The 27,890-nt window shown below is 34.1% G+C and overlaps 2 protein-coding genes across 4 annotated transcripts; both read left to right on the top strand.

Annotated features, from left to right (window-relative positions):
- The first annotated feature begins 1,466 nt into the window (after positions 1–1,466).
- Positions 1,467–5,597, top strand: LOC106767400 (dirigent protein 19-like). 3 transcript variants are annotated; one of them, XR_001376158.2, is made up of 3 exons: positions 1,467–2,361; positions 2,639–3,034; positions 3,123–3,520. XR_001376158.2 is itself a non-coding variant. In XM_022782838.1 (2 exons), the coding sequence occupies exon 1, from the start codon at positions 1,806–1,808 to the stop codon at positions 2,358–2,360; it is 555 nt and encodes a 184-aa protein (XP_022638559.1). In that variant the 5' UTR covers positions 1,467–1,805; the 3' UTR covers position 2,361; positions 4,886–5,597. The 3 variants fall into 3 exon arrangements, 2 of the variants coding, with proteins under 2 accessions (XP_022638559.1, XP_014507765.1); XM_022782838.1 differs by lacking the exons at positions 2,639–3,034; positions 3,123–3,520 and adding an exon at positions 4,886–5,597; XM_014652279.2 differs by having other exon boundaries at positions 2,639–3,520.
- An 18,739-nt stretch (positions 5,598–24,336) lies between these two features.
- Positions 24,337–26,477, top strand: LOC106767838. Its single transcript, XM_014652792.2, has one exon. It carries the CDS (start codon positions 24,350–24,352, stop codon positions 24,845–24,847), a length of 498 nt encoding a protein of 165 aa, XP_014508278.1. The 5' UTR covers positions 24,337–24,349; the 3' UTR covers positions 24,848–26,477.
- Positions 26,478–27,890: the final 1,413 nt, after the last annotated feature.

Raw genomic sequence — 27,890 nt, 5'->3', positions numbered from 1 at the left:
TTTATTTATTTTCAAAATAATTATTTGAAAATTATATTTATCTTAACATAAGCTATCAAAAGGTTGTATTGTAGGTTTTGTTTTGAATTATTTGTGAGTAGGAAAGAAAACAGAAATCTATAGAGTGTACAATGGAAAAAAAAGTATTTCTAAACAAACAAACATTTGGCTCTATTCAGATTCATCTTCAACGTGTTATTAAACTTCCTCAAATTCATTGTTTACAACCCTAATTTTGATGTGATAAGTCTGATTAAAATTTATTGTTTTAAAAGCAATAACTTGATCCAAAGTTTTTGTAATGGAAATTAAATTATTAGCTTTAAGAGTGGGCAATTTAGACTTTTGTCATTTTCTTTGGATGGTGATATTCCTTTTGAAAATAACATATGACCTTAATTCAAATGTTGAAAAAGTATACGTGGACATGTTTTAAATACAAGAATTATCGTGGTTGTTCATCATTATTACCACTTTTCTTCTTCCTAGATAAACAATTCAACTTCACTTTTGCTTTCCTAAGTGGAAAGGTAATGTCACCATACCAACTACTATCATTTTAACATTATATAAAATTCACACAAATTTCTATCACTATTTTTTATTATGTTATATTTAACTAAGTAACTTTACCTTTTATTATATTCTATAAAATATAGGCTTAATACTTCCCTTGGTTCTCGTATTTGTGTGAAAATCTTAGTTCGGTCTTCAAGTTTTGAACTGTTTCAATTGGGTCATAATTTTTGTAAAAATGCACACATTTTACCCCAACCGTTAACTTATCTCAAACAGCGTTAAGCTTAGCTGACGTGGTATGCTGACGTGTTGGCTTAATCCCTTCTTGGTCCTCGTATTTGTGTGAAAATCTCAGTTCGGTCCTCAAGTTTTGAACTGTCTCAATTGTCTCAATTGGGTCATAATTTTTGTAAAAATGCACACATTTTATCCCAATCGCTAACTGATCTAACTATGCAACAGTTATCTTCTGCTATCTGTGGAATAAATAGCTTAAAGGCTGGTGATGAACCTATAGGTTACCAAGTTGGTTCATTTGCAGAAAAGGCTATAAGATTGATTGCACTGGTTATGCGAGTTTTCCGTTGACTTTATTTTTTGAGCAGACGAGATAATTTGTGTAAAATCCTCTCATAGAGATGAATAAAATCCCTAATTCAAATAAACTAAATAATTGGCATTGTGCCACGTGAAACACTGCTTATTTTAAAAAATAATTCATATAATTAAATAATACACGTCAGCATGTCCTCTGGTTACCACGTCAGCTAAACTTAACGCCGTTTGAGATAAGTTAACGATTGGGGTAAAATGTGTGTATTTTTACAAAAATTATGACCCAATTGAGACAGTTCAAAACTTGAGGACCGAACTGAGATTTTCACACAAATACAAGGACCAAGGGAGGTATTAAGCCTAAAATATATAACTTTTCAATTTTTATTCACATTTGAGCTCTACAAATTTTCTCCTCCTCTGAATTTCATTCACATTGTCTGAATTGGTTATATGCAGTACATTGGACTAAAGACTAAATGCAGAGTACTGTTTACTTCCACAACGTGGATTATGTATTTATTGTAGAAACCTACATAATCTTTCAGGCAAAATCAAATGATTTTATACAATAAATGACAACCTAAAACGACTTGGTTATTGTTTTTATTGACTTCATTGACTTGACTATTGTTTTGTGCAAAAAAAAAAAAACATGTTTTTCTTGTATATAATGAAACGAGATATCTGTCTTAGCATCCATTCTGATAAGAAGAAGCAATCAACATATTATGGCTTCCTCACACAAGTATGTTCTTGGTGTTTTAGTTTTGGCCATAATCCAATTGAAAGGCATTGCAAGCTCCCATGAGCACCTCCAACACCTGAAATCCCTTCACTTCTCACTGTTTCAACATGAGACCATAAACAAAACAGGGTATATCATAGTGGATGGTATAAAAGGAGGAGCAGCAGTGAGTCAAACCACAACCCCTTTTGGCACCTTGTTTGCCTTTCAGGACCCTTTGACGGTTGCAGCCAACAGATCCTCCAAACTGGTTGGGATCTCAGAAGGAACTACAGTGACATCTAGTCTTGACGGCCTTCGAAGCATTTCAATTGCAAAGCTAACTCTTCGTTTGAAGCACCACAAGGGCTCCCTTTCTGTTGTTGGTGTCACAGATAACGTCAAATCCTCCAATCTTCCAGTCGTAGGAGGCACTGAAGATTTCTTGTTTGTGCAAGGCTATGTTACGTCTTCTCCTGTTGATCTTACGGGTCTCACCGTTGTCTACAAGATTCAATTTCATCTTTACTGGCCTCCGTATGCAACTCCATCCTCGTGAGGTACATTGCATGCGTAGAATGCTACAATCTGTAATGTGTTCCTAGGATGCTGCTTCAACTCTTTGATATTCAATTTTTTTTGTTTTCTTTAGTTTTGTTTTTAAGTTAAAGTTTAAAATAAAAGCTAGAGTGAAAGATGTTTGTTAGTGTTTCTTTAGCTGAAAAGCTCCTCTTAAGCTAAAAATGATTATATATAATTGTTTCTTTCAGTGTCCAATGAAAGGTAAAATTAAGAAAATTAAAGATGACAAAATTGTGATGAATATCTGCATTACAGTGTGATGGCCACTAAACAAGAATGAGACTGAAGGAGTGCTACTCAACAAAATTGTGTGTGTTTCTTAGACCATCCGAAACATTTGACGCCTGTCGTTGACCTATAACATAATCCTCTGTATTTTGGCTTCGCCTGGCAAAAGCAAATTTTATGCCACAGGACGTATTTTCTACATACATAATTGGAATAGGCCCAAAGCCTAGTTTCTGATTTTGTTCTTAGAGCTGATGAGTTCCATCTATAAGGCTGCAACTTAACTAGCACCATGTCTTTTCCTTGAATTTAATCTATAACCTTTTTTGGTCTGCACTTCTGTTCGTGTTCTGCTGAACTTCAAACAGATTTGCCTTCAATCGAGTCAAGTCCCTTGATTGCGGCAGCATCTCTTGTAAATATGTAAGATTATTACTACCCAAGACATACCTATCAATTCTACAGGGTCACTTCTGTATACCATCTTAAAAGCTGTCATGTCTATGTTAAGGTGATATGAGTCCTTCACAAGAACTTGNTCCAACTCCTCGGATTTGCATAACTTAAACCACACAAGTACATTTCTAAACAACAACTGACAGTCTCAGATTCATCATCAATTGATACTCCTTCACCCCAGACTATATGGTCAAGATATTCAATTTGAGAAAGACCAAAAGAACATTTTCAGAATTTTGCAAATACTTGGTGCAACCTTAGAAGTTGGAACACGACTTCCAAGTGGTGCAAATGTTCATTCCACGAAGAACTATATATTAGAATCTCATCAACGAAAACAGGATCATATTTTCTCAATAAACCAGTAAAAATCTCATAATCTCATTCATGAGGGATCGAATGTAATTAGAGAATTATTCAAACCAAATGCTATGACTATCCACTCATAAGGGCCACTAAAATTAGTCTTGTAAAATCCTCTTTGTTTAACAAAAGTTTGGTGCTATTCAGACTTAATCTAATTTGAAATTTCTTTTGGCATCATATAATTCGTTAATCAATTCCTCTAGTGTGGACATAGGAAAACTATCCTTGTTCTATAGTCTACACAAAATCTCCATGTTCTATTTTTCTTTTTCACAAGGACAAGACAACTAACCGAAGATGAAAAAGGACTATTTCTTAGAGGTAATGAGATTTTCCTGTTGAAAGTTCCATATCGACTAGAAATAAGACTAATTTATAATATATAAGTGAGGTGCAAACCTCACCTTACATACTAGTTTTGTGAGAATGAGTTAGACTCAAACTTACTTTCTATCATGCTTGCATCATATAGGCACCATGTTGAGTAATAATTCTGCCACTTTCTGCTGTTCGAGATCCAACTTATCATGGTGAACACTTGGTTCTATTTTAAAAGGCTCACCAAAATAATTTCATTATATTATTCTTTAGTTGAAAGTCGTATTCGTGAAATTTCAAGTGAGGAAGCAGAAGATTCAATTCTTGCTTATGAGCTTAGAAATCAAAAGTATAATCTCTCATACATATCCTTTACGATTCAGTCTTTTGTGAATATTACAGAAGCTAAATTGATAAATCAGGTTCCCAAACTGATGCTGATAATCAGAACTTAGACTCAAAATGTTAACTATCAAAATTATAATTCTAAATTTCGAAACCAATGCAATTGTGGTGGTCCTTTGGGTAGGTCGAGGACGAACTGGTGGCAAAAGATGTATTCCATGTTAGGTTTGTGTCAAGTACAGTCACAACACATTAACATGGTAGAACAAGTTTAATATCCAATATCAATTATCAAATAATGGAGTTTCCAATTGGTCTCGGCAGTGGAATCAATCTAATTCATCATAGTTGAATTCTTATCCAAAAAATCGTGGTAATCCTTATCAGTGGCATTTACCCGGTTCCTCTCAGTTGCAACCACAATAGCAGCAACGATATTAAAGGAAATAACCTCAGCCTATGATTGTAGATTTTGATCCAACACCAAACTCAACCTGGTTTTCTGAGTTAGGGGCTTTCTGTAATGTAACAATAAAGCTCAAAACATTCAGCAAAATTCTTCTTTTAAAAGTCTTGATAAGATATTTTTATAGTCAAGGTCTGAAAATATTTTCACTGTGTTCCTCAAAGTTTTCCACTCCATATAGCAATCGTGTCTAACTAGTTCTTCATAGTATATTACATGTCCCTCGTATAAGCAAAAATCTTATTAGTTAATGCAAATTTTCTTGTGACAATCTGTACATTTTTTAGTTTTATTCTAACAAGTGTTTTGTTAAATCGCAGGATTCCATCGAAATTCTTCTTCAAGGTCATGTCAGTCCTTATGGGCTCTATAAATTTTGCAATCTGTCTCTTCCCTCAGCTAAANTNNTGTCCCACTTTCCTTGNATGNACAACTCTTCCATATACTGGCATCTTACATTAGGACATCCTAGTTCAAATGTCCTTTGTCTTGTCTTTCAACAATATAATATCAACTTTCTTAATAAGGTTGAGTTTCCTTTCTGTCTGCATGTTACATGGGAAAAACTCATTGTTTACCAATTGTCTCAAAATAAGTATGTCTCTCCTTTAATTGATATACAGTGACCTATGGAGACATGCTCCCATTAATTCTCATGGTAATTTTCGTTACTCTACATATCCTTTTTCGATGGTGTAAGGGTTCAAGGGCCCATTTCCCTCACTCCTTCTAGAAGCCCAAACACAGCTGTTACTCCAGCTCCAGCAGTTGAGAATCTGTTAGAAGAGAGAGCCAAAAGAATCACAAAACAACCACGTCGCCTAAAAGATTATGTGGTCACGTGTCCAACAACCAAGGAGAATTCGGTTAGCAAGAAATGATTGGAATTATTATTGAATTTTTTTCTTTTATTGCTATCTGCACATGATTATTTGTGCAAGGCAGAGCCAAATGCATATATAATACAATAATATATAATACAATACTGTAATAGAGGGGGACAAGAATATATGAGTAAAATTCCTTCTCTGAAATTTTTCTCTTCTCCTCTCTGAATATTCTTTCTTCTCTGCCATTTTTTTTCCCTGCCCTGCAGCTTCCTTACATTGGTGCTTTTCATTGACCCATACTCCATGGCCGAATCTTGCCTTCCCCATGATGAGCTCACCAAATTAAACGTAAAGCTTGAACAACTTTTACTCTCCCATGCTAACCTTTCCAACACCCTCCACGATATCGCCAAGCGCACCACAATCCTGGAAACTCAACCTCACCAAAACCACTCCCCTTCCCTTACACGTCCCTTAAAATTTGACCTCCCTACCTTCAATGGCTCCGATGCTCTTGGTTGGATCTTCAAGGTCAACCAATTCTTCGACTATCATCAAACACCACCCGACCAACGCATTAAGATCACATCCTTTTATCTCGAGGGTCAAGCCTTAGCTTCGTTTCAATGGATGTTTAACAATGAACTGCTTTCATCCTGGGAATCATTCTTACGAGCTCTCGAATTGTGTTTCGCCCCTTCTAAGTTCGATGACCCAATTGCAGATCTCTGCGAGCTTACCCAGACTTAGAGCCTACAAGATTACCTATCCGAGTTTGAAGTTTTGGCCAATCGCATCTCTGATTATCCACCCAGCTTTTACCTAAGTTGTTTCCTCTCCGGCTTGAAACCCTCTCTTCGTCGCGAGGTCACCGCCTTCCAACCACCAGACCTACCCCATGCTATTGCTTTAGCTAAACTACACGAAGACAAACTCCGTTCCTCCCTTCCGCCACCCAACCGTTTCGGCCACACATCCCTCCCCCCTCCGCCCTTGACCACAACCCCACCTACACAGCCTAAACCTCTCCCGCCACTGCTACCCACACCACCTACCAAACTTCCCATTAAACGCCTCTCTAAGGCAGAGATGCAGGCTCGAAGAAAGAAAAACCTTTGTTTTAATTGTGATGAGCGCTACACACGAGGCCATAAATGCAAACCGCTATTTCTGCTCCTCACCGCTTTCGACACTGACAACCAAGAGGATTGCCTATCCTCTGAGGACGCAATAGCTGTGGAGAACACCTCACAAAAGGCTGGGCTCATCGGTCTTCATGCCTTTTCGGGTCAATGGACTCCTAGAACATTTCGAGTCACAGGATCCATACAAGGTTATGCTGTCCAGATTTTGGTCGATAGTGGGGGCAACGCACAACTTCATCGAAAACAGAGTAAGCACAGTTCCTCCATTTACCATCACAACCCACACCAAGTCCATTACGTGTAATGGTAGGTAACGGTGAGTTTCTGCCATGTTCTAATTTTTGTCCCCATGTTATACTCACTCTGGAAAACCAAGAATTTCCTGTTGATTTGTATCCTCTTGAATTGTCGGGCACTGATGTGGTTCTTGGGGTTCATTGGCTTTCATTGATAAGCCCGTTTGTGATGGACTATAACGGCCCATTTATGCGGTTCAATTGGAAAAACAGACTTGTGGAGTTAAGAGGGGATCCGGGTCCAAATCCCTCACCCATTTCAGCCCACCAGCTTCGCCGTTTACATTCCACTAATAGGATTGATGTCCTTTTTCAACTCACCATGGACTCCCACCCTCTTCCAATTCCTCCCATTATCACAACTTCATCCCCCGCCAGTTCACCCCTTCCTTCCTCAACTGAACCTACACTGCAAGCCCTCATATCCCAATACAACACATTATTCTCCATCCCCACTGCCCTTCCTCCACCACGCCCTACTGACCACTCAATTACATTAAACCCAAACACACCTCCTATATCCGTGAGACCATACCACTATCCATATTTTCAGAAGCAAGAAATTGAAACCCAAGTTCAGAGAATGCTAGATTCTGGTTTCATCAAGCCAGCCATGCAACAACTCATTCTCCTCTCCAATCCTTCTCGTCAAAAAGAAAGACGGAACATGGCGTTTCTGCGTTAATTACAGGGCCCTCAACGTTGCCTCCATTAAGGACAAATTCCCAATACCCACCGTCGACAAATTACTTGACGAATTGGGACATGCATCATGGTTTTCTAAATTGGATCTTCTCTCGGGTTTTCATCAAATACTCATGGTGCCTGCTGATTCTGAGAAAACTGCATTCCGAACTCACAATGGGCACTTCGAGTTTCGCGCGTCATGCCATTTGGTTTATGTAAAGCACCCTCCACATTTCAAGCTACTATGAACGATTTATTTCGTCCTCATTTACGGCGTTTTATCATAGTGTTCTTCGATGACATTCTTGTGTACAGTGCTACTCTCTTTGAGCATGTCCGCCACTTGGAGACCACTTTCCAGTTACTGTTTTCCAATAGTTTCAGACTTAAGGGAAGCAAATGTTTTATCGGGCACCAATCCATACAATACCTTGGGCATATGGTTTCCTATGAGGGTGTTAAAACAGACCAGGAGAAGCTCGTCGCGGTAAGGAATTGGCCTACACCCACTACTGTCAAATCCCTACATGGCTTTCTTGGCCTTACAGGCTTCTATCGCTCGCGGTAAGGAATTGGCCTACACCCACTACTGTCAAATCCCTACATGGCTTTCTTGGCCTTACAGGCTTCTATCGCTCGCGGTAAGGAATTGGCCTACACCCACTACTGTCAAATCCCTACATGGCTTTCTTGGCCTTACAGGCTTCTATCGCAAATTTGTTTCAGGCTATGCATCCATTGCCCATCCCCTCACTGAGCTCCTTAAGAAGGATAATTTTTTGTGGCATAACTACGTAATTCCTCCATATATATACGCGAATTCTGTGCCATAACTACTGCTGTTCAGAAATGGCGCCAATACCTCTTAGGTCGTCATTTTGTCATCCAAACAGATCAACGATCCATTAAGGAATTGTTATCTGCAGACACTTCTCACACCGGAGCAACAAAAATATCTCTTCAAATTGCTTGGCTTTGACTTTGAAATACAATACCGTCCCGGCAAGAGCAATGCAGCCGCTGATGCTCTCTCTCGACTTGATGCTTCTGCTCCTCCAACCATAGATTCGCTTATGGTATTGTCTATCCCAAATTCAAAATTCTTGTCGGACCTCAAGTCATCCCTACAGAGTAATGACGAGTTTTCACTCTACGAGACAAGATTACGGCTGACCCACAAGATTTCCCTCTTTTTGCTTTAAAGGAGGATCTCATTCTCTTCAAAAACAAAATATGGTTACCTCATACGTGCCCTTTCATTCCACTCTTACTACATGAGTTTCATTCTACTCCAATGGCTGGACATATAGGGATTTCACGAACCTTGAGTAAACTACTGGATAATTTCTATTGGCACACTATCCGCAGAGATGTTAAGGCATTTGTTGAACAGTGCGTCACATGCCAGCAGACTAAACTCTCTACACACGGCCAACCTGGTTTACTTCAACCAATTGCCCCTCCTTCTCAATGTTGGGAAGATCTCTCACTTGACTTTATCATTGGTCTTCCTTCTTAGAAGGGATTCACCACTATCTTGGTTGTCGAGGACAGGTTCTCTAAGGGCGCTCATTTTGGAATGCTACCAAGATCTTTCACCGCATTCAATGTGGCACAATTATTTGTTGATATAGTTTGCAAACATCACGGTTTACCACACAGCCTCATTTCCGATCGTGATCCTATTTTCCTCAATCATTTTTGGCAGGAACTGTTCCGCCTAAGTGGCACTAAGTTGCGTATGTCAACTGCCTACCACCCACAAACGGATGGTCAGACAGAGGTCACCAACAAGGTATTACAACAATACCTTCGCTGCTTTGTCCACCACAAGCCTTCCCTTTGGGGCAAGTTTCTTTCTTGGATAGAATGGAGTTTCAACACTTCAGTGAATGCGTCAACTTGATTCACCCCTTTTGAGGTAATTTTTGGTCGCAAGCCCCCACTCATGCCTCCCTTCCTTCCCGAGGAAACTTCTAATGCAGCAGTGCAACACGAAATATTCGCCCGCGCTGAGATTCTTCAAAAGCTTGCCTCTAACTTGCAGAAGGCTCAAGCCGCAATGAAGAAATGGGTTGACCGCCATCGAAGAGACTTACAGTTTGAGGTAGATAATTGGGTTTACATTCGTCTCCGTCCATTCGTCTTCGTCCTCGTCAACAATCCTCTGTGACAGGCATTACCCATGGGAAACTTACGAAATGATTTTTTGGCCCTTTCAAAATCACAAGGAAAATTGGAGAGGTTGCGTATGAAGTGGACCTTCCCCCTACTGCCAAGATTCACAACGTCTTTCATGTTAACATCCTTCATCCTCACAAAGGGCCAATACCCTCTTCCCCCTTGCCACTTCCACCTGACATTGAGGATAATCAGCTTGTGTAAGAACCAGTTGCCATTCTGGACTGGAAATGGGATAATTCTACTCCTCCAAAAATTCTAGTCCTGATTGAGTGGCAAGGTCTACCTCTTGAGGAAGCAAGCTGGGAACCTTGGGTACAGATTCAACAACAATTCGACCTCGAGGACAAGGTGTTTCTCGAACCCATAGGAGATGTAAGGGCTGAAGGGCCCATTTCCCTCACTCCTTCCAGAAGCCCAAACACATTTGTTACTCCAGCTCCAGCAGTTAAGAATCTGTTAGAGGAGAGAGCCAAAAAATCACAAAACAACCACATCGCCTAAAAGATTATGTGGTCACGTGTCCAACAAACAGTAAAAAGGGGAATTCGGTTAGTAAGAAATGATTGGAATTATTATTGTATTTTTTTCTTTTATTGCTATCTGCACATGATTATTACTGCAAGGCAGAACCAAGTGCATATATAATACAATACTGTAATAGAGGGGGACAAGAATATATGAGTAAAATTCCTTCTCTGAAATTTTTCTCTTCTCTTCTCTGAATATTCTCTCTTCTCTGGCATTTTTTTTCCGTGCAACTTCCTTACAGATGCCCACTCATCTTTCACATGGATAGATCTTCTTAAAAATAAATCTAATGCCTTGAAAGTTTTTAAACAGTTCAAAAGCATGGTTGAGTTGCAATTTAATATATAAACACATTATTGGGGGGAAGGGGTGGGAATTTCATGTTATTATTTGCTAACTTAATAAGATGGGGCATTATTCATCATTTATTACTCATCGCCAAAGTGGTGAAGAGAAAACATGACACATAGTTGAAATGAGTCTTTCTCTTCTTATTAGTCAAACCTCTCTTCCCTAAATCTTATCATGCTCTCACCATTGTTGTTTACCTCATAAATAGGTTATCCTAAAATAGTTTGTTGCTTTATAGAAAAACAATACTTGGATTCTTGTTCCTTTATCTCCAAGCAGGATTCACGTTGGAAGCAAAAAGGATCTCAGAGTCAAAGAAAATGGAGATAGCTCAATAAACAATTACGAGGCTAGATTGGTGGCAGAAAGATTTAATAAAAGGTTTGAATATGATTTTCAGAACATTATCTCCTATTATTAGACCTGCCATGATTCACATTCTCACTCGTGAACTTAGTCACAAATGGCCTATATTTCAACTTGGTGTAAATAATTTTTTTTGATGTTGAAGCTTAAGATAAATCTATGGTCTGCAAGTTGAATAGAGCGATGTATGATCTCAAAATAAATATATGGTCTACACAAAGTAACCTTTGTATAAACCTCCAAAAAAAAATCAACTAAGAAAAGAAAAGAAAAAAGCATCACTGACATCCATTTGAACAAGATGTCAATTTTTGGTTGCTGCTATTTCAAGGAGGATTCAAATTGAAGTGAGCTTTATAACAGGAGAAAAGATATAAAAAAATCAACGCCAACCTATTGTATGTATCCCTTGGCCACCGAATGAGCTTTATATTTATATATTTATCTATCAGGTTTGTGTTCCAATTTATAAACCCACCCTACAATGTCTCCCAGGAGGCCAAGTTACCAAGAGACCAAGTATGCATGGTTTGCTTCTAATGCCTTAATTTCATCACTTGGGACACTCTTTACAAAAGATAAAGCTTGATGAAAAAGGGCTCTTGGGCACAAAAGATCTGGTTGATGAAAGATTGTAAGAAGGACTATGGGTATGGTTGGTAAGAGAACAGTGTAGTGAGGGGTTTTGGTTTGTCTAGTGGATCTTCAAATAGGAACAATAATTAGTAGAGACCTAAAGAAGAACACGATAGTTGCAAAGTGCAAACCATCCTAACAATCTTTCAAATTAACGACATCATTAATTTAATGGCAGAAAAGGTTGATTTTTCCAAATGGTAAACAAAGCACAAGTAAAAACTTCGTAAGTGCATAGATAATGAAGAAACAAATACAAATTTATTAAAACATATTAAATACCATTTCTTCTCGTGCATCTCCTAGCGATTAACGTGATTTCAATAATATCTTTCCCGATAGCAGATTCAAAGTGATGAAAACCTAATGATTTGTTAAGGATAATCCTAAAAAGAAATAATTGATTGATTGACATATAACAGTATAAATGGTCAAAATAAAGCAAATATTACTCGTCAAAAAATGAGTAAAGGAATACATATATAACGATGGGATAAGGATACTGCCCTGGACGATAGGGAGTAAGTATGGGTCAAGCTGCATGCACAGAATTAAAACATTATTAATTACTTAGTAATATACGAATGCATAAGAAATCAAGGAACCAAAAAAGTATATGAACAAGTTTAAAACAGCCTACCTTGTTCTCTATGAGCACTTCCAACAGATAATTATTCCAAGAAATCGAGGCTCTGCCTGTGTTAAAGCATTGGTAACATAAGCAAAAAATAGAAAATCAGATTGAATCACCACAGTTGCATTGTTTGCATATATACATTGATAAGAGCAAACTTTTCAATTTTTGGGTAGTAAAATTCTTCTATAACAAAGGCAATATATTACCTGTCTCCAAAGGGGAAGCGACCTAGACTCGTCACCAAGGTCATTTAGCCTTTGGGTACTGCAGTGCATAATATTAAACTCATATCATAAATACAATTTTGCAATTACTTTTTTCTTGCAATCTCAAACATAACAAGTTTTTCCAATAATGTATTTTTTTTACCATATTATAGAATTATAGATGTATATTGATTTTGTAAATGATTAATCTATACGTAGAAAAACTTCATAAACCACTTTTTTAGGATCTTCACTTCCAGTTATATATATTTTTTAATTCACTAAATTCAGACTTGAGAGTTTATTTAAGAGAATTATTACATTTCCTTTGAAACCAATATAAGAGCATCTCCCAGGGGTTACAAAAATAAAATATTAATCTTATAAGATCTCCCAAATAAAGCACAAAGTATGGTAATGTAACATAAAAAATAAGAATATAGGTCATAAAAATTTAAAATTTTCTTTTATATTTCTGCATCTTCCAAATAAAAGATTAATAAAAGTGTGAAATTCTTACATAGAGTAAAAATTACAAAAAAAAATAAAAAATAAAAAGTAAATAAAAATAGTGTGAAATAAATATAAAAAATTTAAATATCTCAATTTTTTTTTCAACAATCCTTGAGCCGATGTTTTTGTAATGGAAATTATTAGAAGAGTGGGCAATTTAGACTTTTGCTATTTTCTTTGGATGGTGATATTCCTTTTGAAAATAACATCTGACCTTAATTTAAATGTTGAAAAAGTAGATGTGAACATGTTTTAAATGCAAGATTTATAGTGGTTGTTCATCATTAAAACGTTTCTCCCTCCACCTCCACCTCCACATGTTTCTTCCTCCACCTCTTCATTCTACGTTTGCCCCTCAATAAAAAGTTAAAAAAAGAAAAAAAAGAGTAAAAAACGTAAGAAATGGAAGATCCATTTCTCTATTCGCCTAAAGGAACGAGAGCAAGTGAAGTCTCTGCATCCACTTTAGGATCAACCTTTGCAGGGGAGTTAATTCATTTGATGTTGAGAGCGCTGGAAGCAGTAACTGGTTCAACGATTGAGACCCAGTTTCAACATTAGCAGATGACCTACAAAACTAAATTAAAATGAAAAACCGTAGAACCACCACGGGTTAAGTTAACGTGTAATTTCATACTCTAATATACTTTTGAAAGTTTATACATGAAGCAATAATATTGTAACTCTGCAGCCAAATCTAGGCTTATTAACAAGTTCAACAAAAATGGGATTCAACAACAATTACGAACATATGAAACAAAAAAAAAGAAAGATTGAACTTAATAGTGATATTCATTGACGGATATTGAAATTTGTTGAAAATACCAACGGATCTCCATTTTCGTTGAACATCCAACGGTTCTTCATTTTCGTTGAATCTAATTTCCATTTCTATTGAAGATCCAACGAGAACAAAGCCCAAAAATGGAAGCACTCGGGAACCTTTGAATTTAAAGAAGAGATGAAGAGATGTAAGAGAAAGAGAGAAGAAGAAAAAATCCAAAAGTGTAGGGGTAGGTGGGGTGCTGCAGCGCTGCATTGAGAGGGAAAGGGGATTAGGAATTTGAAAAGTGTAGGAGTGGAAGAAGAGATAAGAGAAAGAAGGAAGAAGAAGAAATCTATTGAACGAGGGTGGGGTGGGGGTGTTGTGGCTGCAATAACAGGGAAAAGGGAATTAAGGTTTAAAAAAAAAGAAAGTAAAAAGTAAAAGGTAAAAGTAAAATCTTTTTTACCAAAGGCCATTTTAGTAAAATAGAAAAATTTGGAGAGGTGGAGGGAGAAACCCTCTCATCATTATTACCACTTTTTGTTGAGGGGAGGTGCGACACACACGGGGGAGGTTTGACACACACATATATCTCCACACATGGTAAGACATTGTCCGCTTTGGGCCAAGCCCTCACGGATTTGCTTTTGGTACCACTCCAAAAAGCTTCTTACCATTGGAGAAATCTATGTATATATAAACTCTTGACCAACCCTTCTTCTACTCAATGTGGGACTTTGTTTGCACTCCAACGCTTTTCTTCTTCCTACATACACAATTCAACTTCACTTTTGATTTCCTAAGTGGAAGGGTAATGTCACCATACCAATTACTATAATTTTAACATTATATCAAAAGTCATACAATTTTCTATCACTATTTTTTATTATGTTATATTTAACTAAGTAACTTTACCTTTTATTATATTCTATAAAATATATAACTTTTCAATTTCTTCTAACGTGAAACTTTATATTCACATTTGTACTCCACAATTTTTCTCTTCACATTGTATATCTTGAAAAGTGTGAATTGGTTATATATGAAACCATAACCACTATGAAACACAATATTTACATCTATTATATATATATATATATATATATATATATATATATATATATATATAAATATAAATATAAATAAATATACTTCATTCAAACATTATATTTATAAAACTTTATTTTTTTATATTCAACTTCTCTATTTTAATCTAATGTGGAATCTCACATTCACATCTATACTTAATTCATCAAAATATATGATCCCTTGTTAAACCCGAATTTTCTTTCAATCAATTTAGAGTGCTTGTAAAAAAAAGATTTTTTTTTTTAAATTTACTATATTATCTTTACCAATTCTATTTTAAACATAAATATAAGAGATATATCTCTTACTTTTCCTCTTCATACCTTTTTAATCTATATGTTCACCCCTTCAAAGATTCATAATGAGCATCCTACGCATAAGAAAAAAGAAAAAGAATAATAATATAAGAAAGAAATATTGTACTAACAACATCTTTAACAAGTAAGAATTATCTATCAATTTTCAAATTACGAAATTTAATTTTTATTTCCCTTCCATTAAAAGGTGTTCAAACAATAAAGTAATATTCCACTCTATTTCAAGCCTATATATTATATTATAATACTAGAGTTTAATATTCAATAGACTTAAATATTACATCCAAATGTATTATTATTAATTAGGAACAGATTTAGTTAAATAATTTCAACCAACCAAGTCGTGAAAATTAAATAATAATAATAATAATAATAATAATAATAATAATAATAATAATAATAAATGTCTTACTAAAAATTTATAGTAAAGAGATACTAAAAAGAAACTAAGTTTACATATAAAAAGACTGATGGATTGGATATTTTTCTTTTGCAAGTTGGACTAATCACAGTGTGTGAAATATGCACAAATAGATATAAAACTGAAAATATTGAGAATGCCCACTTTTAATATACGTGGTTGTTTATGAAATTAGTTGATAGTGGTGGTCCACATATGTGTGGATCTTGAGGTTGTGGTCCCCATTTTAAATTCGTTTTTTAGTGTGTTTATGGTATGTAATGTAATATCTTTTATATTCTTAGGGCATTTTCATATATCATAGAGGTGTGTGTATTAGTTGAGATGTATGAGTCGAGTTTTGATGTAGTGTTTCACCATGATGGAAAGTATATGAATAACGAGTCATTGAAATATTTTGGAGAAAGCAGTACTTTGTTATGTGACTCAGACAAATGGAACTACTTTGAGATTTTTGTCAATTTTGTAGGAGATGAGTTACGTCATTGTAAAGGAATGTGGTATTCAATAGGTGAAGGTTTTGTGTTGGAAGGAAGTTTGAAATTTTTGTGTGATGACAAAATGACATGTCATATGGTGAACATTGCCACACTCAATGGTAAAGTTCACTTGTATGTTGTACACATAGTGTTCGAGCCTCAAATAGTAAATATGTTGGAATATTTTTCTCATGAGGGTGATAGTAATAAGGGTGGTTGTATCGATGAGGTTAAGGGTGAAGATGAATGTGAACCTGAAGTTGATATGGAGGGTGAGGGTCAACTTAAGGTTGTTGTAGAAACATACCTTTCAGTGATATACCCTATTAATGGTTCTCATCTATGGGAGATGACTTCTAATCATGATGTTTTGCCTCCAATGGGACTTGCCTGGAAGATAAAAAAAAAAAAGAAAAATTAAAACTAGAGTCTTGAGAGTTAAAGAATGATGAAACACAACTAAGACAATATGAAACACATAATAGATGTGAGATATGTAGAGAACTTGGACCAGAAAAGAAATAATTGCCCACAAGCCCCTCCCCTCAAATAGAAGACTAGGCAAGCCCACCAACTACAAAGCCAGCAAGCACACCTCTTGCACATACTGAAGGAACTCAACCAACTTCAATAGACCCAACAATACCACTTGAAGGAAGTCAAATTATTGAATGTCAATTCCAATAAACCTAACAAACTCAATCAATTGCAAGACCCATCATTAGAGAGAAATTTTCATATAGGAGGGGCCCAGTTTGGAAGCCATAAAACTATATTTATGTATAATTTGCAGCTGCCATATGTATTTGGAACTTCATTATGTATTTTGCATATTTTGGAATACATATAATTTGGAACTTCAATATGTACTAAGCACCTTATTTTTCTAAGCACCTTATTTTGCTTACTATATATACCTGTGTTGCTTAGCAACATATTTATTTTGAAGAACAATATTCTCTATTTGAGTGTATTTAGAATTAATATCATGTGTATTTACAACAAAAATTAACTTCTATACTTCTCTACATATTGCTCAAACTTCTCATTTATTTAATAAAATTACATTATAAAAACATACAACACTTCTAATTCATTTAATGAGATTACAATACAAAAACATACAACTAAGTACATTAGACTTACTATAACCTATAAAGTATATAGCTTGCTAATGACAACATATGTCACTTTTACAACATTTCTTGGAAGTTTAAGCAACATACAAACAAGTATTATGTTAATCAAATCTACAAAACATATAATCCCTATTAACAATAAGGGATTTTTCCAAATTATAGATCTTTCTCCTATGTCTACCAATAGTAACACCCCTTTCATCTTCATTATCTTCATTACACCATTTGAAATAATTACACCCTTTAAAATCTTTATTTCCACTATATTGTTAAAAAAATCCAACAATAAAAAAGATTTTGTAAAAAGGAAACACTCGTTGTTAATAAGAATATATATATATATATATATATATATATATATATATATATATATATATATATATATATATATATATATATATATATTCTTGACTCCAAAATTAAAACGATCAAACATTGTATTTAGGATAACTCCAAAATTGTTTCTCATTATTCTTGACAGTTTTAGCCATTCTCAATACTGCAACCTCTCCACAATGGAAAACCTAAGCCCCTAGACCAACCACCAGGAGAGGAGACGCTATGGATTTGTGCCTCCCACAAGCAAGATGAACAAGATTGATTTCGAGACATTACACACTTCATCAACCAACATTTATTTAGGACCACACTTCATCAACCAACTACAAAGGAGAAACAGACAGTGGAAACCCAAACCATTTGTTAGGGAAAACTTCAATCTTTTTCATTAAAAAGAAAAAGTTTAATACCTATTTTGGTCCCTCAGTTTGAAGGGTCTGTTCAAAGTTATCCTCCTTTTTTTTCAAAAGTTCACAATCGTCCTATATTTTGCAAAAAAGGTTCACGTCGGTCCTTTTTGCTTACGGCGTTAAAAAAATCGGCAGAGATGCCTTCGTGGCAAAACCTGAATGAATTGTACAATTTATCATTACGTGGCATTCTCTGATTCTACTCTCTGCGTTTTCCTCACTCTTCACACCCTCCTCCTCTGAAAACTTCTCTCTGATGGAAAAACTTTTTATCTCTACTTCCTCAAACTCAACATTCCTCTCTTTCCTAGTTCACTCCTCCCTCTCAGCGCATTTTGGCGAAGGCCCTCGGTGACATGCTGCCATCATTTGTAGAGCTGGGAATAATGAAAGAAAGCCCCTCATAGGCAATCCTACCAGGTCCCATGAAAATGGGTCTTCCTCACCTAAAGTCAGCATCATGGATTGGAAGCCTTACCCAGCTAGTGTTGCCAAGGTTGGGACACCCAGAGTATGCGATCCACGAACAAGCACTTTTAGATCAGGTTGTAACTCTAAATAGTGAAAAATGGATCTCGAATATTTGTTGTCCATTCGCATTAATACATCGTGGATTCTGCTGGTAGCATACCATGTTGGTTTTGACTTAGCCTTGAGGCTGTTGAGTTGGTCACAGGTGAGTTTGAAAGTGGAGACGGTAGGGGCAGGGTCATCAAAGCCTGGTTTTTGGGTTGCAGGTTGGTCTTCATGATTGGTGCAGGCTTGTATTCAATGTGATAAAAAAATGGACGAGGTGGATCCTGAGCACGGAGCAGTGTCTTGTCGAGAAGACCTTATGCTCCATCTGCTACGGAAGGGAGATGGACTACCGTGTGTTGGGCACAATGGGAGTGAAAGTGAGCAGGTGCGTGGTGATCGTGCAGAAGGGTGGGGAGATGGGGCGCGAAACAATAGTGGAGAGAGCGAAGGCACACGGGGCGATGACGGTGTTGGAAACCTCAACGTTGAACAGAGAAAGGGGAAAAGGGATTAGGGTTTGAGTGGAAAGAGGATTGCCATGTGGCAGTCTCTTGTTGGCTGAGTTTGCCAACTAATTGGATTAATCGGACAACTCATTTAATTTTGGCCACGAGAGCAACTTTGTTGTTAGTTTTTTAATGTCGTAAGAAAAATGATCAACTTGAATTGTTTTTACAAAATACAGGATGATTGTGAACTTTTGAGAAAAAGAAGGACAACTTTGAATACATCCTACAAACCGAGGAATCAAAATAGATATTAAACTAAAGGAAAAACTTGACACATAAACAATCTGATTTTCATTGTACCATTAAAAGGAAATACTTGACACATAAACAATCCCATTTTCAGTGTACAGTTAAAATTTTTGACATGTATTTGTTAACCTTTGCCACATAACCACAATCTTAAGGTAGTTTCTAAAAAACTAATAGGAAAGATTACATTGATGTATATTGACAAATTTAGAGACAAAATTAACACAAAATTAAAAGCGATGATTAAGTTGACACATTCCTCCAAACTGAAAATCATTGAAGTAATTAGGTCTTATTTGTTTTCTTACCCTTAATGCTATATACACAATTAAAATATGTAAAATATATCAGTTAAAAATTAATAGTTAAAAATATCTTTATTTTAAAATGTGATAGTTTGTGAGTATTATATAGTAAAAAATGATGATTTTAAATAACTATCATATTAAAATTCACAATATATGCAATTTTGTTGTTGTATGTATGTATGAATATTTTTATAACAAATTAAATGAATAAAATACTACATTAATATATATATATATATATATATATATATATATATATATATATATATATAGATATATATTCATAAACAATGATGATTGAGATCATTAATATCTTATAATATTTTGTAAGAATTATAATATTCTCATCTTATTTAACAAAATATTTTATTTTAATTATATATATATATATATATATATATATATATATATAAGTTAATTTTTTATTTTGTTTTTATAAAATTTAAATTACAAGAGTTTAAGTAAAATAAAAGATGATAAAAAGAAAAACTTTGAAGATACAATAGAATAAAATGTTGCACGTGGGAGAAATGATATATCCTACACAGAACTACATTATTTAGAAAATATTATAAATAAATGTATAAATTATACTTTATCATATTTGTTTTAAGATACTATAACAGTCTATGACTTTTTAATAACATAAGCTATGAAAAGGTTGTATGGTAGGTTTTGTTTTGAATTGTTTGAGTAGGACAGAAAACAGCAATTTATAGAGTGTAAGATGGGTTTGCATTGGATTGGAAGGAAATGTATTATTTAAACAAAAAAACATTTGGCTCTATTCAGATTGCTGTACTCCATTATCTTCAACGTGTTATTAAACTTACACATATTCATTGTTTACAATCCTAAGTTTGATGTGATAGCTAAACATGATAAGTCTCATTAAAATTTATTCTTTTAAAAGTAATAACAATCTATCCTAGGATACACATTTTTACGTTCATTTAATATATAATAATATAGAGGGTAAGATGGGTTTGCATCTATTCAGCTTGCTGTACTCCATTATCTTCAACGTGTTATTAAACTTCCACGTATTCATTGTTTACAACCCTAAGTTTGATGTGATAGCAGAACATGATAAGTCTAATTAAAATTTATTGTTTTAAAAGCAATAGCAATCCTGAGCAACTCAACTATAACAATTTTTTATATTTATTTCTTATATAATATAAAGAAAATAATTTTAAAAATATAAAATTTTGTATTTTTTAAGAAAGAAAAAAATAAAAAGTAAATAAAAATAGTGTGAAATAAATATAAAAAAATTTAAATATCTCAATTTTTTTTTTTCAACAATCCTTGATCCGAAGTTTTTGTAATGGAAATTAAATTATTAAAAGAGTGGACAATTTAGGCTTTTGCTATTTTCTTTGGATGGTGATATTTCTTTTGAAAATAACATCTTACCTTAATTTAAAGGTTGAAAAAGTAGATGTGGACATGTTTTAAATGCAAGATTTATAGTGGTTGTTCATCATTAGAGGATTTCTCTCTCCACCTCCACATGTTTCTTCCTCCACATGTTGAAAAAATCAACGGATCTCCATTTTCGTTGAACATTCAACGGTTCTTCATTTCCGTTGAATCTAATTTCCATTTCTATTGAAAATCCAACGAGAACAAAGCTCAAAAATGGAAGTACTCGGGAACTTTTGAATTTAAAGAAGAGATAAAGAGATGTAAGAGAAAGAGAGAAGAAGAAAAAATCCAAAAGTGTGGAGGTAGGTGGAGTGCTGCGGCGCTGCACTGAAAGGAAAAGGGGATTAAGAATTTGAAAAGTGTAGAAGTGGAAGAAGAGATAAGAGAAAGAAGGAAGAAGAAATCTATTGAACGGGAGTTGGGATGGGGATAGGGGTGTTGCGGCTGCAGAGAAAGGGAATTAAGGTTTAAAAAAAAGAAAATAAAAAGTAAAAGGTAAAAGTAAAATCATTTTTATCAAAGGCCATTTTAATAAAATAGAAAAATTTGAGGAGGTGGAGGGAGAAATTGGAGACGTTGAGGGAGAAACCCTCTCATCATTATTACCACTTTTCTTCTTCCTACATACACAATTCAACTTCACTTTTGATTTTCTAAGTGGAAAGGTATACCAACTACTATAATTTTAACATTATATCAAAAGTCATACAATTTTCTATCAGTATTTTTTATTATGTTATATTTAACTAAGTAACTTTACCTTTTATTATATTTATAAAATATATAACTTTTCGATTTCTTCTAACGTGAAACTTTATATTCACATTTGTACTCCACAATTTTTCTCTTCACATTGTATATCTTGAAAAGTGTGAATTGGTTATATATGAAACCATTGTCAATGAATGGAAAAGATATGCAACGGTTATTCTCTTAATTAGGATAATTAAATGTAATAAATGTANATGATATTTTAGCTTATTTAGTNGGCTNGTTATTCTCTTAATTAGGATAATTAAATGTAATAAATGTATATGATATTTTAGCTTATTTAGTGGGCTGAAAATCAGCTTGACAGATTGTAATTATTTGTATATATATGAAAGTTATCCAGCAAGAGGGAACACAGTTTTCTGGCTCAATCCTTTATAAATTTAACATGGTATCAGAGTCTGTCTGATCTGCTTCCGCTGTCTTTGTTATCTGCCGGCAGTCGGTCGCCATGGCCGCCGGCAGCCCCTAAAAATTTCTTTTTCAACTTGTGCATTTATGCTTCAATGGACAATCTCTAGTTTCTGTCTCTTGAATTTTTTATTGGATTTTTTTTTCTTCTTGAATTCTTCTTGGTATCAGTCTAGGTTACGATTCCCAAACCTAGTTTGCGGTTTTTTCAATCTTGTTCTCGACTCTCGACTCTCGACTCTCGACTCTCGACTTTCGAACTTTCGATTTTCGATTCTTCTTGTCTCTGTTTTTCCTAGCTTCATGGGTTCCAAAAATATGATGTCTTGTTCGTTCGCTTTAACGAAAAAAAAAAACTACTCTGCTTGGGCATTCCAATTCCAGATTTTTGTCATCGAAAAATAATTGTGAGGTCATGTTGATGGCAGCACTCCCGCTCCTGACAAAGACAAAGATAAGGTCGCTCATGCTAAGTGGGCCGTCAAAGATGCTAGAGTCATGGCCTGGATCCTAAGTTCCGTGGATTCAAACATTGTCCTGAATCTTCGTCCTTACAAGACTGCAAGCACAATGTGGTCTTATCTGCAGAAGATTTATAGTCAAAATAATGCCGCTCGTCGATTCCAACTTGAGCACAACATCTTTTCTAATTGGCAAATTGATGCTTGTAACAGTTATTCTCTTAATTAGGATAATTAAATGTAATAAATGTATATGATATTTTAGCTTATTTAGTGGGCTGAAAATCAGTTTCACAGACTGTGATTATTTGTATATATATGAAAGTTCTCCAACAAGAGTGAACACAGTTTTCTGACTTAATCCTTTCTAAATTTAACAACCATAACCACTATGAAACACAATATTTTCATCTATGATATATATCCATATACACAAATGTACTTCATTCAAACATTATATTTATAAAACTTAATTTTTTTGATATTTAACTTCTCTATTTTAATCTAATGTGGAATCTCACATTCACATTTATACTTAATTTATCAAAATATATGATCCCTTGTTAAACCCTAATTTTCTTTCAATCAATTTAGAGTGCTTGTAACAAAAAAAGATTTTTTTTTTTAAATTTACTATATTATATTTACCAACTCTATTTTAAACATAAATATAAGAGATATATCTCTTACTTTTCCTTTTCATACCTTTTTAATCTATATGTTCACCTCTTCAAAGATTCATAATGAGCATCCTACGCATAAAAAAAAGAATAATAATATAAGAAAGAAATATTGTACTAACAACATCTTTAACAAGTAAGAATTATCTATCAATTTTCAAATTACGAAATTTAAATTTTATTTCCCTTCCATTAAAAGGTGTTCAAACAATAAAGTAATATTCCACTCTATTTCAAGCCTATATATTATATTATTATATAATTTAGTACATTTTATTCTCTACTAGAGTTTAATATTCAATAGACTTAAATATTACATTCAAATGTATTATTAATAATTAGGAACAGATTTAGTTAAATAATTTCAATCAACCAAGTCGTGAAAATTAAATAATAATAATAATAATAATAATAATAAATGTCATACTAAAAATTTATAGTAAAGAGATACTAAAAAGAAACTAAGTTTACATATAAAAAGACTACGATGGACTGGATATTTTTTTTTTTCGCAAGTTGGACTAATCATAGTGTGTGTGAAATGTGCACAAAAAGATATAAAACTGAAAATATTGAGAATGTCCACTTTTAATATAATGACTAGTTTTATTTTATTTTATTTTAATACTAAGATTTCATATAAATTAATACTCAAACTCTCTTCACTAAGATTATTTTAATATTCCTAAAAAAGTAAATTTATTTCGATCATGTCCTGTTGCAATTATGTTGAGGTAATTTATGACATGTCAAGATTAGATGCACGTGATGTTAATATATATTATTTTTAAAATTTCCAATAAACTAGAATTTAGAGGATTAAAATAATATTGTCATGTTTACAACAAAAACACATATTATTATTTTTTTATTATATATAAAAATTCAATTTTAATATTCAATTATGCTTATTTAAATCTTTTAATTTTGGAAATGTTAAAATTCAATTTGATCAATATAATGTTTTTTAACATTAATATATAGATAACTTATGTAACATATCGATTTATATTGATCAGCATCGATTAAATATATTTTTCTTGTATATAATGAAACGAGATATCAGTGTTGTATCCATTCTGATGAGAAGAAGCAACCAACATATTATGGCTTCCTCACAGAAGTATGTTCTTGGTGTTTTAGTTTTGGCCATAATCCAATTGAAAGCCATTGCAAGCTCCCATGAGCACCTCCAAGACCTGAAATTCCTTAACTTTACACTGTTTCAACATGATTTGACCTTAGGTATAGAAGGAGGACCAGATGTGTTTGCCTATCTGGGTCGTTTGACAGTTGAAGCCAACAAATCCTCCGAACAGGTTGGGTTCGCAGAAGGAACTAGAGTGTTATCTAGTCCTACCGGCCGAAGCATTTCAGTTGCAATACTAACTCTTAGTTTGAAGGACCACAAGGGCTCCCTTTCTGTTGTTGGTATCGTAGATATCGTCGATTCCACCAATCTTCCTGTCGTAGGAGGCACTAAAGATTTCTTGTTTGTGCAAGGCTATGTTACGTCTTCTCCTCTTAATCCTTACGATCCCAACGTTGTCTACGAAATTCAATTTCATCTTTACTGGCCTCCGTATGCAACTCCATCCTCATGAGGTACATTGCATGGGTAGAATGCTACAATCTGTTATGTGTTCCTAAGATGCTGCTTCAACTCTTTGATATTCAATTTTTTTTTTTTGTTTTCTTTTTAAGTTAAAGTTTAAAATAAAAGCTGGAGTGAAAGATGTTTGTTAGTTTTTCTTTAGCTGAAAAGCTCCTCTTAAGCTAAAAATGATTATATATAATTGTTTCTTTCAGTGTCCAATGAAAGGTAAAATTAAGAAAATTAAAGATGACAAAATTGTGATGAATATCTGCATTACAGTGTGATGGCCACTAAACAAGAATGAGACTGAAGGAGTGCTACTCAACAAAATTGTGTGTGTTTCTTAGACCATCCGAAACATTTGACGCCTGTCGTTGACCTATAACATAATCCTCTGTATTTTGGCTTCGCCTGGCAAAAGCAAATTTTATGCCACAGGACGTATTTTCTACATACATAATTGGAATAGGCCCAAAGCCTAGTTTCTGATTTTGTTCTTAGAGCTGATGAGTTCCATCTATAAGGCTGCAACTTAACTAGCACCATGTCTTTTCCTTGAATTTAATCTATAACCTTTTTTGGTCTGCACTTCTGTTCGTGTTCTGCTGAACTTCAAACAGATTTGCCTTCAATCGAGTCAAGTCCCTTGATTGCGGCAGCATCTCTTGTAAATATGTAAGATTATTACTACCCAAGACATACCTATCAATTCTACAGGGTCACTTCTGTATACCATCTTAAAAGCTGTCATGTCTATGTTAAGGTGATATGAGTCCTTCACAAGAACTTGATCCAACTCCTCGGATTTGCATAACTTAAACCACACAAGTACATTTCTAAACAACAATTGACAGTCTCAGATTCATCATCAGTTGATACTCCTTCACCCGAGACTATATGGTCAAGATATTCAATTTGAGAAAGACCAAAAGAGCATTTTCAGAATTTTGCAAATAGTTGGTGCAACCTTAGAAGTTGGAACACGACTTCCAAGTGGTGCAAATGTTCATTCCACGAAGAACTATATATTATAATCTCATCAACGAAGACAGGATCATATTTTCTCAATAAACCAGTAAAAATCTCATAATCTCATTCATGAGGGATCGAATGTAATTAGAGAATTAGTCAAACCAAATGCTATGATTATCCACTCATAAGGGCCATTAAAATTAGTCTTGTAACAATCCTCTTTGTTTAACAAAAGTTTGGTGCTATTCAGACTTAATCTAATTTGAAATTTTTTTTGGAATCATATAATTCGTTAATCAATTCATCTAGCGTGGACATAGGAAAACTATCCTTAATAATAATAACAGTCAAGGTTCTATAATCTACACAAAATCTCCATGCTTCATCTTTCTTTTTCACAAGGACAAGACAACTAACTGGAGATGAAAAAGGACTATTTCCTAGAGGTAACGAGACCTTCCTGCAACATATACCATTTTCTCATTTTGTTCTTTTTGGCATTAGGAAGCAAGGGAATATGATGATCATGTGACCTATTATGAGGTAAGCCTTGAGGAATAGCAAACACATCCTTATAGGTATGTAACAAGATAGCCAAATCTGGTTTTAAATCCTCTGGAATTGCATCCAGTAATCATCAAAGCAAAAAGGCACCATGTAGAGTAATAAATCTGCCATTTAAAAAAACTTTAATGTTATTGAATTATAATTACCCACAAGGACTTGGAACCCAGAAGATGGTTCCAAAAATCAAGTTTAACATTACAGATTTAAAACAGTGGAACAGAAGCATTTGATAACTTTTCTAAAACCAAAAAGATATAGTCTAGAAATTGAACTTACAGCAATAGCTTCAATGTCTTGACTCTGAGAAGGATTATGTTCTCGGTTGGCAGAAACTATGAAATTCCCTTGTAAGAGATCAATTGCATCCTTTACATTAAAAAAAGAAGTCATGAACAGGATCCATAACTGATGAACAAAGTTTCATTATATGATCACAACTACGTGAAAAATAAGAATTGTCTACCATGGAGGAGATATATGAACCTTGATAAAATCATATAAGATCACAAAAGAAATAATTGCTCACAAACCTCTCAAATAGAAGACTAGGCAAGCTCACCAACTACAAAGCCAACAACCACACCTCTTGCACATTCTGAAGGAACTCAACCAACTTCAATAGACCCAACAATACCACGTGAAGGAAGTCAAATTATTGCATGCCAATTCCCATAAACCTAACAAACTCAACCAATTGCAAGACCCATCATTAGAGAGAAATTTCCATATAAGAGGAGCCCAGTTTGGAAACCATGAAACTATATTTATGTATAATTTGCAACTGCCATGTGTATTTGGAACTTCATTATGTATTTCGCCTATTTTGAAATACATATAATTTGGAACTTTAATATGTATTAAACACCTTATTTTTTTCTCCGCACTTTATTTTGCTTATTATATGTACTTATGTTGCTTAGCAACATATTTATTTTGAAGAACAATATTCTCTATTTGAATGTATCTAGAATTAATTTCATGTATATTTTGTAGCAAAAATTAACTTCTATACTTCTCTACATATTACTCAAACTTCTCATTCATTTAATAAAGTTACATTATAAAAACATACAACACTTTTCATTCATTTAATGAGATTACAATATAAAACTAAGTACATCACACTTAGTATAACCTATAAAGTATATAGCTTGTTAATGACAACATATGTCACTTTTACAACATTTCTTGGAAGTTTAAGCAACATACAAACAAGAATTATGTTAATCAAACCCATAAAACATATCATCTTTATTAGCAACTTAACCCATTTTTTAGAAACCATAAAGGATTTTTTCAATTTATAGATCTTTCTTTGTCTACCAATAGTAACACCCATTTCATCTCCGTTATCTTCATTGCTCCATTTGAAATAATTACACCCGTTAAAATCTTTATTTCCATTCTATTTTTAAAAAAAATCCAATAATAACAAAGATTTTGTTAACATGAAACACTCATTGTTAATAAGAAAAAAAAAATATATACTTGAAATGAAAATTAAAATCATA

The sequence above is a fragment of the Vigna radiata genome, chromosome 7, assembly GCF_000741045.1.
Source record: "Vigna radiata var. radiata cultivar VC1973A chromosome 7, Vradiata_ver6, whole genome shotgun sequence".
Lineage (NCBI taxonomy): Eukaryota > Viridiplantae > Streptophyta > Magnoliopsida > Fabales > Fabaceae > Vigna > Vigna radiata.
This window is presented reverse-complemented; position numbering and strand designations above follow the sequence as displayed.